Source organism: Plasmodium chabaudi (genome assembly GCF_900002335.3).
Source record: "Plasmodium chabaudi chabaudi strain AS genome assembly, chromosome: 11".
Classification (NCBI taxonomy): Eukaryota; Apicomplexa; class Aconoidasida; order Haemosporida; family Plasmodiidae; genus Plasmodium; species Plasmodium chabaudi.
Window position 1 is genome coordinate 1,129,950 of NC_030111.2, and position 12,381 is coordinate 1,142,330.

The following is a 12,381-nucleotide window of genomic DNA, read 5'->3' on the forward strand; positions in this document are numbered from 1 at the left end:
AAATAACTAAGTAATAAAACCTATTCAAAGGGTGGCAAAAAAAATCACATGTATGTGCATATGCAAATGGGAGTATATACTATATTGTACAGAAATACTCTCCGTTTTAATTTGGGAAACAAAATATGAATCAATAAAACGAAAGGTAGTTAAGACTCGGCTAAGTAAAAAAATAAAGCAAAAAAATAATCTGAAAAACAAATGAAAACTCAAAATGTGCTTTTATGGTAGTGGCACTAACGAATTCGAATATTCTCTTCTATTGTTTGTCTTGCTGAATAACTTTATCAGATATATCTAAATCAGGGGAACCTATAAAATTTGAATCTCTAGCATTTTTTGTTGTTTCATCATTGTTTCTTTTTTCAGCTGATCGAAGATCTAATGTTTTATCTTGAGCCATAAAATTTGGAGGATTATCATATATTTGTCGTAATTTTACTTCTTTTTCGATCCATTTAATACTTATTTGTTCATAGGGAGAACATATAACAGCATCATTTGTATATTCCCCTGTTCCTAAAAATATACGTGACTTCAAATTTTCAATTTTAACACAATCACTTTTATTTTCTTGTTTTTTATCTGCATCTTTGTTTCCAAAAAACCAATGATCCTTTTTAGGATGTAAAGGAGGTTTGTTATTATAAATTTTACAAAGATCATCTGCATCGAATAATGAGGATCTATCATTTTCGAGAGTACCTCTACAATGATATAACCACAATGTATGAACCTTTTCTATATGATTATAATTTGATTGTTTAGATTTAATTAAATTATCTGTACAATTTTTAGCAGCAATAATATGGGTAACACCTGGATCATCATAGTTAGAATAAATTTTAGCTCCCAACTCTAATGCGATTTCTTTTTGTCTTTCTTCACAATCGGATGAAAGAACGTTTTGTAAATTTTTTGAATTTTTTCTAAATCCTGTGAAATATAATCCTACATCTGATAAAGTACTAAGCATAATATTATCTATAATTTTTCCTACATCTACATTTAATGGGTTTTCAAAAAACTGTTTATGAATTTTTAAAAAAATTTTAATCATATAATGTAGATGCATATCCATATCTACAAATCTTTTTTTACATGTATTAGGTTCTTTAAAATGGGAAATAATATCATATTTACTTAGTTCAAAAAAATTATAATGTTCTGCTCTTAAGATGTGAGAATCTGGGATATCATACCAAACATCTTTTCTGTCATCAAATGCTATTACATATTTTGGATCAACATTTGGATATATTTTTTCAAAGTGTTTATTTTCATCTCTATCTACACTACTACATCTAGCAACTATACGATCTGCAAAAATGGTTCTATCGGGATCTAAAATTGCGATAACTACATCTGCATATTCTCTTGTTGCATTAGTATATATAGATAATTCATAATATAATGACAATATTTCTAAAAATTGACGAACATAAGGTCGAAATTTTAAATAATAAAAAAAATTATAATAAGGTAAAAAAAATTTATATAATTCAGGTTCATCATTTTCTCCTATAAAATTTTCTAAAGGTAATTCCATATTAAATTTAGCAAATGAAGTAGCTTGTAATAATGTATTATCTAAATCTAACATTAAAATTAGTTTTCCATCTTTTAAAGATGAATGATATGTTTTTCCTTTCTTATGAAGTATTGTTTTTAATATATGGGGTGACATTATTTTTATTTCATGTAAATCGTAAATATTATTATATTTTTCAGGTGGATATGGCATATAAGAAGTTATAAATAAATCCTCTATTGGTATATCATTAATTGGTTCCGTAATTTTGTTTGTTTCATTTTCTTGAATATAATTCGAAGAAATTCCATTATTCAAATTCGATCCATTTTGTGTTTCTACTAAGTTGATTGAATTTATTTCTTCCTTTCCATATGCATCAAATTCTGTTTGCCCATCTATAAAAGAATCATTTTTTTTTTCTGAACTATATCTAGCTAAATGTGAACCCGATAAATTATCACTTCCTAATATGCCTTGATTTTTATTATCCTCAAAATATGGCATGTTATTATTATCAATTGTATTTATTGCATCTTGCCCAAATTCTCCTGTCTGCCCATTTTTATAATTATATTTTCCAAACTGAGAATATAGCCTTTTCATTTTTTCAGATATAGTTTGATCATTTTGAGAGTACTGTGAATTTATTTGTGAAAAATTTGAATTATTATTTTTTCTGTTATCACTGTTCATATCTTCGGAATCATTTTCTTCATCCGTTATTTCGGAAACTTCACTTAGCCATTCTATGTAACTCAAAAATTTTGAATCATCTTTATTCCCTTCAATATTAGAACCGGTATTATTTCGTTTTTTGTTGGTTGTGCTTCCTTCAAGATGACTTTTTAAAATTTTCACATTTTCATAATTAAAGGCTTGTGCTAATAAATTAAGATCATCGTAATTAGAGGAACTAGATATTCCTTCTATTCCTTGACCTCCATTTATTTCACGAGCCAAATTATTTCCATAATCATTTGATGTGTTAGATGTAGAATTGTGTGTTCTTATATCGTTAGGTATGTTTAAATTTTCTTTATTTTTAATTTTCAAATTTTTATATGCCATTTTATTTTTAGCTTTTCCATATGTATTATTTATTTTATCATTATTATGTTTTTGAAAATTTACATTCGAATTTAAATATTTATTTATTGAAAATGTCATATTATTAAACATTTTTTTATTACCAAAATTGTTTAAATGCTTTAAATTTCTATTATTATTTAATTGCCTTTTATTAAGTTCGTTAGTCATTTTGTTATTTTCGGCATTCGTATTTATGACGTTTGAAAAGTTTTGATCCTCCTCGTTTTCTTCATTATTATTTATGGCATCTACATTTGCAGAATTATTATTGTACCTCTTTAATGGATCATTAACTGTTGTGTTATAAAATTTTTTCTGTTTATTTTTAAAATTTTGATTTCCCATTTCAAATTTATTAGTTCTTCGTTTTCTTTGAGCCATATTATTATTACCATTGTTAGTACCTAGCCTTGCATTAAATGGAATTCCATTTTTGTCATTTAAATTTTCATCATTTGTCCAACTTTCTGAATCAGGGTTATATCCCATATTAGCATAATTATATTCATTTGCTTGTTCATTAGTTGAATTTTCTATATTATAATTATTATTTATTTGATCTGAAAATTTGTCATTATTTGATATGCCACTGTTGTTCATGTTCGTATTTCTATCTTGTTTGATGTCCCTTCTATTATCTGCATTCCCTTTGTTTATAAATTTTTTTGAATTATTGGCTCCTTGTTTTATGCCTGCTTTAATATATAAATGATTTTTATTTAACAAAAACTTTTTATTACTTATACTCAAATTATTATAATTAAAATTATATCTTTTTCCAAAATTTGTATTATTTGATCCTCTACCACCATTATTTGAATTAGTATTATTTATTCCTATATTTACATTTTCGTTACTTTTCATATTATTATTACCACTGTCTAGCAAACCCGTATTTAGGTTTGTTTCTTTATACGTTTCGCTTTCATCCATTTTGCCACAACGTACGTAAACATAACATACAAGTCTGCTTTTTATATAAAAGAGGAATGGTATTTGTCGAAACAGGTGCACACATATAAGTATGTATGTACGTATGTGTATATACTATAGCTACGAACAAGATGACGTCAAATTAAGTTAACTTATTAATAAAAAATAAATGAAAAGTATTATTTTAATTATTATATATCTGTTTTTTTAATTAATTATATTCTTTCTATTTGGTGCTACACGAATTCTATATATTTTCCTGAACTAATAATTTTCTTATTCCTACTCTTATAAATTTAGAATGGCGAATAAGTGCAAAATCATAGTTCGTACTTTATGGCAGCGCCAATGTATTACTACTGTATGCACTATTACTATCGTTGTATATCACTTTTAATTCTCGTTGTGCTACTCTCTTTAAAAGTTGTCTTAAATTGTCTACACCCTGATTAGTCAAGCACTTTCAAATGCGTATAGTTTTATTTTTTTCTATTTTATAAATCTCTTTAATTATATATTATCTAAAATGGTGTTACACAATTTGGCATATGCAAAATATTCGTTAAACCATGAATAGACACAAAGTATGCTCAATTACCAGTATAAATTATTCTTATAATTCGGAAAATGAACAACCACAATGTCCTTATTTTTTCTCTTTATATAAACAGTAGCAGTACATAATTGTGTAATAAACTGGATATTCTATATACTCATGCAATGGACTCAAAATGTGTAAGTATGTACATGCGTTGGTGCAATATGATAAGTATAAAGCTCGAATAGTATATACAAATTTATGTAGCACATTTACAATATATATACATATGGTGGTGGAAATTAAAAAAATTTTAATTTGTTTCGTGGGTGCACATATAGGTATAAATATACAAACTACAAAAATATATTTTAATTAAATTAATATTTTTTAAATATAATTGTAATAAGATTTTAATAAAATTTATGTATAACAATCTAAATATTTACAAGTATGTCTACAAACAACTAGCAAAATATATGGATGTATGCATATGGAATATGGTTACTTTAAATTTTATTTAAATAAATACAGAAAAATTAAATATACAATTTTGTAATTATATATTAGGAAGAAAATAAAATATAAATTATCTTCTACAATATATTTGCTGGTATAAATAACTATGTAGGTATTATAAGGGCATATATACATACTATTACTTATGCATTTCGTGTAATATATATAATATATAGGATGTAAAGGATGTTGATTTGTTAATATTCACACATGTGTGCATATTGTGGTTTTATAAATAGGTTCGAAAAAACGATAAATATAATTTTATAGTTATTATATTGTATATTTCTCGATGTGATTATTTTTTTTAATTTATATTCGTACACCCCTTTACTCCTATTTCAAAATTTGTTATGCATTAAAAAGCAAATAAAAAATGGTATTATAATTATTGTCCATTTCCTTTGTGTAGGTGTATAAATAAAGTTAATTAAAAATTGTGTAACTTGTATTTTTACAATTTTTTTTTGTCAAATAATTATACAAACATATTTTCTTACTCCAAATAAAAACAGAATCCTTAATATACGTCTCTGCATACAATACCTAGAACATTTATTATAAATTTAATAAACTGTATTATATCAAAATGAAATGGATATATATGTCATGAATACAAATAATAAAATGTCTATATACACAAAATGGCTAGTTTCTCTTTGTATTAAATTATATTAATATAAAAAATGGAAATACAAAATAGTGGGAATATATACATAAAAAATTATAGAGCACACCACAAATTATTTATATCCAAAAAAAAAAAGCATTCTATAGTGTTGTACAAATATATAATTTTTATGAAATATATTTGATACGTATAGAACAAATCTAAAAATAAAAATACAAAAATATAACAAAAGAGTCGAGTTAAAAATAACGAATATATAACTTACGCTTTCTCTCTTTATTTTTGCAGTATAAATGTTTTTCTAATAATTGTTTGCAAACATTTTTTTGTATTATATATACACAAATGGATACCTATATATGTACATAAAATATAAATAAATAAACAGAAATATAATAATACATATATATATAATAATCCATGGTCTTATATTCTCAATAAGCACTTTTTTTACCTCTTCAAATTTGTATAATAATATTTTATAATATTTATTTTATTATATGTTTACATAATTTTTTTTTATTTTTGTTCCTTAAATGATTTGTTAATTTGGTGAGAAAAATAAGGCATACTCTATTTACATTCTATATAATGTATAAAAAAAAATATGTCCTATTTGATATTTTCTCAAATATTATTATAATATTTTTCAACAATTTGAAAATATATTCATAAAGGAAGGGAAAAAAAGGAATGAGAGCGATTATTATATTATTATTATATTTTATATAACTGTATAATTGCGTATCATATAGATATATGTATAGTGTGCTTTTACATATATACTTAAAATGTATATAATTCAATACGCAAATCGATGAATTAATATATAACTAATAGTTAGATTGTTTTCATAACATAATGCATTCACACATTTATGATATATATTAATATGTATACGTATGTGTGTATGTATTTAAATATATGTACATAATATATATATGTAATCGTATGTATATAAATATACACATATTATATAATGTAATTTTATTCCATGCTCTCTTGCGAATTTTAAAATTCAGATTATATAACTTGAAATTTAAGAGAGCATATTTTTTTATTAGCTTATTTTTTTTTTATATAATGGGGATCTATGATAAGAAAGGAATTTATTTTGTTATAAAATAAATCCTTAAAATACTAAAATCAATAAAATATATTTATTATTTTAGTTATTATATATATACTTTATGTTTTTTTTTCCTTTCTATTTTTATAGTACCCCTTTTTATATATTAATAAGTTTTCATTTCATTATTATATGCCAACATCAATAAGGCCAAAGGAAAGTTTATTTTGTTATTTTATTTTACTATTTTGCTATTTTGCTATTTGAATGTTTTTTTTATATTTACAATTTTTGTTTAATACTCTTGTAAATTTTTTATTTTTTCGTTTTTCTCACTTCTTTAATTTTAATAATTAAAGAGGAAATAACTCATAAGCAGTATGAACTGAATGGATGAGATAAATAAGCCATTCCTTATTGTCATACAAAAAATATATATAATTATATTTGATTTTAAAATAAAATGGAAAAAAATAATAAAATCCAAAACGCTTATTTAATATGTATACATGTTTATTTTATTATTTTTTTTTATTTAATATGGTAAAAAAAATTATTTTTAAAAACATATGCAATAAAAAATAGGCTGATAATATTACAATTTTATATATTAATTTTTATTGTTTTTTTTTCATTTTAATATGGAAGAAATATCAAATAATACGTATATATAACAGTGCTATTTCATATTATATGCATTGCATATATATATACTGCTTTACTTTACGTATTGCATACCCAAATTATTATTAACAGAATTTTATTTTTGTAATATTGTATAAAAATTAATTATACATAATTTTTAGAACAAAAAAAGTTTACCTTATTTGCGATTTTTTTTTCTTTATTTAAAAAATTGCATATAATATATAAATTTGGATATGTTCTGTTATTTTATAAATTAAAATTTATGTTCTTGTTTTACAATATTTTATCAAAAAAAATGAATATCCAATTATTAAAGGCAATTTCATAAGCTCATAATATACATAAGTTGATCACCCTATATTTCTAAGGGCTTGTCAACATATGTATGTAATACTGCCATAATACATTTTTTAAAATGTTTAAACTTGTTCTTTAAGATAATATGCAATATGTATGGGGTGTGGTAAAAAAATATTATATTATTAATGTGCAAATTTAATAAAATTATAAAAAAATAAAAATAAAACGGTTGGTCATGCTGTGAAATACTATATTTAACATTATAATTGTTATGTATTTTTTTCTTTCGATTTTTTGGCACATTTTAAAATATAAGGTGTTTATTATATTTGATAACGCTATATGCTGATAAAACAACAATCTTTCACACTGTTTTATTTGCTTAAAAATTGTTAAACAACATATTCAGATTGATATGTATGTATATAATATCATTGGGAGGGTATGAGAATTTATAAAAAGACGAAAATAATAACTGTAATTTTAAGTATAATATCTTAAATTTTATAACAATTATAAAGTATGTAGAAATCGATGAATTTTAATAAAAAAAGGAAAATCTATTAAAAATAATTCTGTCTTATGCATAATATGTGGAATATTTTCCCCTTCATTTCATCATATACATATCCCTCTCATGTAATTATACATAAATTAGTCTTATTTGTTTTATTAATGTTGTTATGTAGCATTAATTTGTAACTATTTACAGCCATTAACACATGTGCATATAAAGAACAAATATGTTCATACTATGAACCCTATATAAACCTCTTAAAAAATATGTAGAACGATTAATCCTATTAAATAGGAATATATTTTTGTGGATACCCCAGTTGTAGCTATTATAATATGAGAAACAGGCCTCACGTAATTTTGGTTATAAGCCTATTGTTTGACTCATATGTGTGTCATCATTTTCTATGCTAAGTCCATTAAATACGTTTTAAACGGTACGACATTTTATTTTCATATCCTAATAAAATTAATAAATTGAAGTAATATCGTTTATTTTGAAATATGAGACAATACTTATTCCCATTTGTTTTGATAGTATATAAAATGAGGAAAGCGATAACTAATCATATATATATGTTGAAAATGTATAATGGTGGAATATACTAATGCATATAATTACAAAATTGAGAAATAATATATACAACTCTGTAACTTATAAATACACCATAAAAATTATGGCACATACTTGTACCAAATAAAGGCATTTTTTAGTTTTTATATTATTGCATAATAAAAATTTTATTTAATTCATGTATGCTTTTGATTTTTTTTTAATTTCCATTTTGAGGTTAATTTATAAAATTAAAAATATATATTTTTTATGATATTTTTTAAAAGATTAGCAGCATATATATTGCATTTAAATAATCATAATAAATTTTAGTATACTATTTTACCTGTATTTTTATTTTATTTTTTTTTTTTTTATCACATTTTACTATATGCATAACAGTAATAATAGTCCAGCAAATTATGATATATTCTTATTATTTTTTGGAGTAATAAATGCTATTATTTTCCAATTAAATATCGTAAAAAATAAATATTCCTCCATAATTATATATTTGTTTTTTTCATTTAAATTTCTTTAAGAAGAAGGAAGAAAAAAAGTCATACAATTATCCAAATTTCAATATGAGCTGCTAATTATATAAATATATAGAGAATTTTACGAAGAAAATTCAATTTTTGAATAGCCAAAATATAGCTATTGAATTATAATTAAAAAAACCGTAGTTGATTTTTTGATAAGGTTTAAATATCTGGAAATTAACATAAATTAATTCAAACCTAATCAGAATAAACACCGAGCATTGTATATTATATACGTATACGCATTATAAGATAACTTAGTTAATATATAAGAAATATTGCCAGACGCTAAAAATGTCTACATTTGATAGATTTAATATTCATGCGCAATTGGAACATTTGCAGAGCAAGTATCAAGGCTCTGGACACGCGGATACAACTAGATGGTATGCATAATATGTAGGAAAATTAAATAAACGATGATATGCTTAGTGAAAAATTATATATACTTATGAAACTTTTTTGTTTTCGTTCGAAATAAATAGAAAAAGTGGGTCTGCATAAGTTTTTATATATTCCAATCCCTTAAATATGTATATTTTTTGTAAATTTTAGGGAATGGTTAACAAACATTCACAGGGATACATTAGCATCTCATGTCGGCCATTATTCAAGGTATTTTTAAATGCCAAGAAAAAATATATAAAATGTATGATATATATATGCATATTCATTTAGCAATTTTTCAACTATACTTATATTGCCATATTCTTAAAATATAATTTTTAGACTAGCCTATTTTGCTATTGCCGAAAACGAGCCTATTGCTAAGATACGATATCGTTGTCTCCAGGTAAAAGCTATATCCTGTTATAAATGCATATATAAATTAGATCTACATTTTCTTATGTTATTACTGGACATATTTTTAGTATTTATATTTTTGTTTTTGATCTACATTTTTTCATTTCATTTGATTTTTTTTCATTTTGGCAGAATATGTCACTTCCTATAGCCCCACGCCCCCCAAAAAACTAAATCATAATTTTTTTTTGTTCGCTTATATTGCGTTTTACGATCTATATATGCACATGTACATATGCTTATATGCATGATTGACATTTTTCGTTTTAATATTTATTCTAAATTTATTTATTTTTTAAAAATTATTTTATTGTATTGCATTAAACTTTGTTTTAAATTTTTGGTTAACTTAAACACACCAATACCAATTAAAAAAATGTTGCAAGAAAAAAATAGCTTTAATATAAATTTATCGGGATATTATAAATATATTAAAATGGAAATAAAATGTGTGTTATATAATATATTCACACACGAATGCTAGTATTAGTACCAATCAGAGGAATAAAAACATAAAGAGGCAACATCAGAATAGCAACTAAAATTATTCTAATAATGTCCCTAGTGACAGCATAATTTTGTACCGCCTCTTATTCTTCACTTTAATAATTTCATTAAAGTCGTTTTATTAATATCTATATACAAATTTCGATATTCTCCATTTATATATTTTATGCGTGTATTGCTTTTACATTAACATAAAATAATATTCTTGCAATATTTTTATTAATGCATATAAATAGCCATTAGTTAGCCATTTTTTTTATTAATAAAAAATTTATTAAGCTATATTTTTTTAATTTAAAAAAAAAAATAATAATAATTGATGAAAAATTATGACTGTTCATGTAATTTTAGCGATTTAAATAATTTTTTATTCCTATCACATGATTATCGCTAGTACAGATAGAAGTCGTTATATCGCATTTTATTTATTAATATTGTGTTTTTTTCTTTATCTCATATGTTACCCTTAAAAATACTATGTTTCGCTATAATAATCCAAAAAAATGTATAAAATTTAACGAAGAAGAAAAAAAATATAATAATAGCAAGCCAAAGGGAACAAAGGAAAATAACAACATTGGGAAATCAAATACAAATTTTATCAAAAATAGTGAAAGCAAGACTAGTTGTTCTGAACAAAATACTAAGGGCATAGATAAAGAAATATTACTTAAATGTGAAGAGTTACAAAAACAAGAACTTGAAGCACTGAAATTAATATATGTAGGAGACAGGGAATTAATTATAAAAAATGAACAAAATAAAGAACGTGATACAATAATATATATGGAATTAAATGATGAAAATGATCATTGTAATAATATTATAAATATAACAATTGAATTACCCAAAGATTATCCACTAAAATCTTTTATTATAATAAATATAAATGTTAAAAACTTTACTGTTGATATGAATAATTATATTAATCAAGAAATATACAAAGATATACAAAATTATTTAGAACAAGAATGTATAATATTGAATGTTATATATAAAATAAATGAGTTAGTTGAAAAATTGCAAAATAATAAAGATACTTTATCAGAAAAAAATAATGCCTCTTCAGGTTATTCGTCTTCTGATGAAGATAAAATAGATGAAGACTATTTAAATAATAATATAGACATCCAAAATTCAAATTCAAACATAACAAATAGTCAAGATAATTCATTTATATATTATAATAAAATGAGTTTTGGTAAAAGAGTATTAGCTAGACGCTTGTGCTATTCTCATCATATTTTAAGTCAAGTAAAAAGATCATGCATAATTAAATGGGCCAGAGAATTAAAGATTGGGGGATATTCAAAAATCGGATACCCAGGAATTATTATTTGTGAAGGCCCTAAAGAAGAAGTAGACTTTTATGTGAATAGTTTAAATAAATTGAGATGGAAACATTTTGATTGTCGAGGAATGGAAGATATTGTATTAAATGAATATGAACATTTAGATGATATGAGAGTTCTGCCTAAAAATATGTATGAACTAGATCAAAAATCTATGAGTACATTATCTAATATTTGTACTGAATGTGGATTAAGGGATCTCTTTTTGACTAGTATGAAAATTTATGGTGCCCGTAATAATGAACTAGCTATTGAGCAAAAAGAAGTAACAGAAAAAGATAAAAGTGATAACAACAAAAAAAAGAAAAAGAAGAAATAATCACCATAGAATGGTGGATCTCAGTTTGATCTTCTTTCTCTCTATATAACACTCCGTTTATACCTGTACATTTTTTTGTCTATAAAAGATTTATGCTAATATTTAAAATAAACATTCCTTTATTTTGATGGAATACATAATATAATTTTATATTTTTTTTAATTGATTTTGTTTAAACAAACAGAATTATGTTTCGTTTGCTTGCTCATAATTTTTTTATTATGCTTCTATAATCTAACTTATTATTATTAAAAAAGTTATAAAAATTAAAAAATATGCAAAAATTAACATAGATATTTATATAAGCACATTTTTATCAGTATGCATGTATTATCGCTTTAAATATTAAATTTAGCTACATTTTTTTTTATCTTTTTTCCTAAAAATATAAAATATATACACACATATAAATTATAATTATGCACGAAATATAATCGATATATTTTCGTTGAATTGAAGAAAAAACATCATTATATATGTTTGAATATGTATGCTCATGTTATATGGATATTATTATTCACATATTT

The 12,381-nt window shown here is 23.0% G+C and overlaps 3 protein-coding genes across 3 annotated transcripts; 2 read left to right on the forward strand and 1 right to left on the reverse strand.

The window, feature by feature from the left end:
• Positions 1-259: 259 nt before the first annotated feature.
• On the reverse strand, positions 260-3,556 carry PCHAS_1131500 (NLI interacting factor-like phosphatase, putative; the record flags this gene model as incomplete). Its single annotated transcript, XM_733378.2, has 1 exon — positions 260-3,556. One exon carries the CDS (start codon positions 3,554-3,556, stop codon positions 260-262), a length of 3,297 nt encoding a protein of 1,098 aa, XP_738471.2.
• Positions 3,557-9,166: 5,610 nt separating this feature from the next.
• PCHAS_1131600 (splicing factor 3B subunit 5, putative) lies at positions 9,167-9,850 on the forward strand (the record flags this gene model as incomplete). The annotated part of the gene is made up of 4 exons (XM_016798657.1): positions 9,167-9,258; positions 9,428-9,487; positions 9,602-9,665; positions 9,809-9,850. The coding sequence occupies 4 exons, from the start codon at positions 9,167-9,169 to the stop codon at positions 9,848-9,850; spliced, it is 258 nt and encodes an 85-aa protein (XP_016654036.1).
• An 810-nt stretch (positions 9,851-10,660) lies between these two features.
• Positions 10,661-11,854, forward strand: PCHAS_1131700 (RWD domain-containing protein, putative; the record flags this gene model as incomplete). The annotated part of the gene is made up of 1 exon (XM_738770.2): positions 10,661-11,854. The coding sequence occupies one exon, from the start codon at positions 10,661-10,663 to the stop codon at positions 11,852-11,854; it is 1,194 nt and encodes a 397-aa protein (XP_743863.2).
• Between the last annotated feature and the right edge of the window lie 527 nt (positions 11,855-12,381).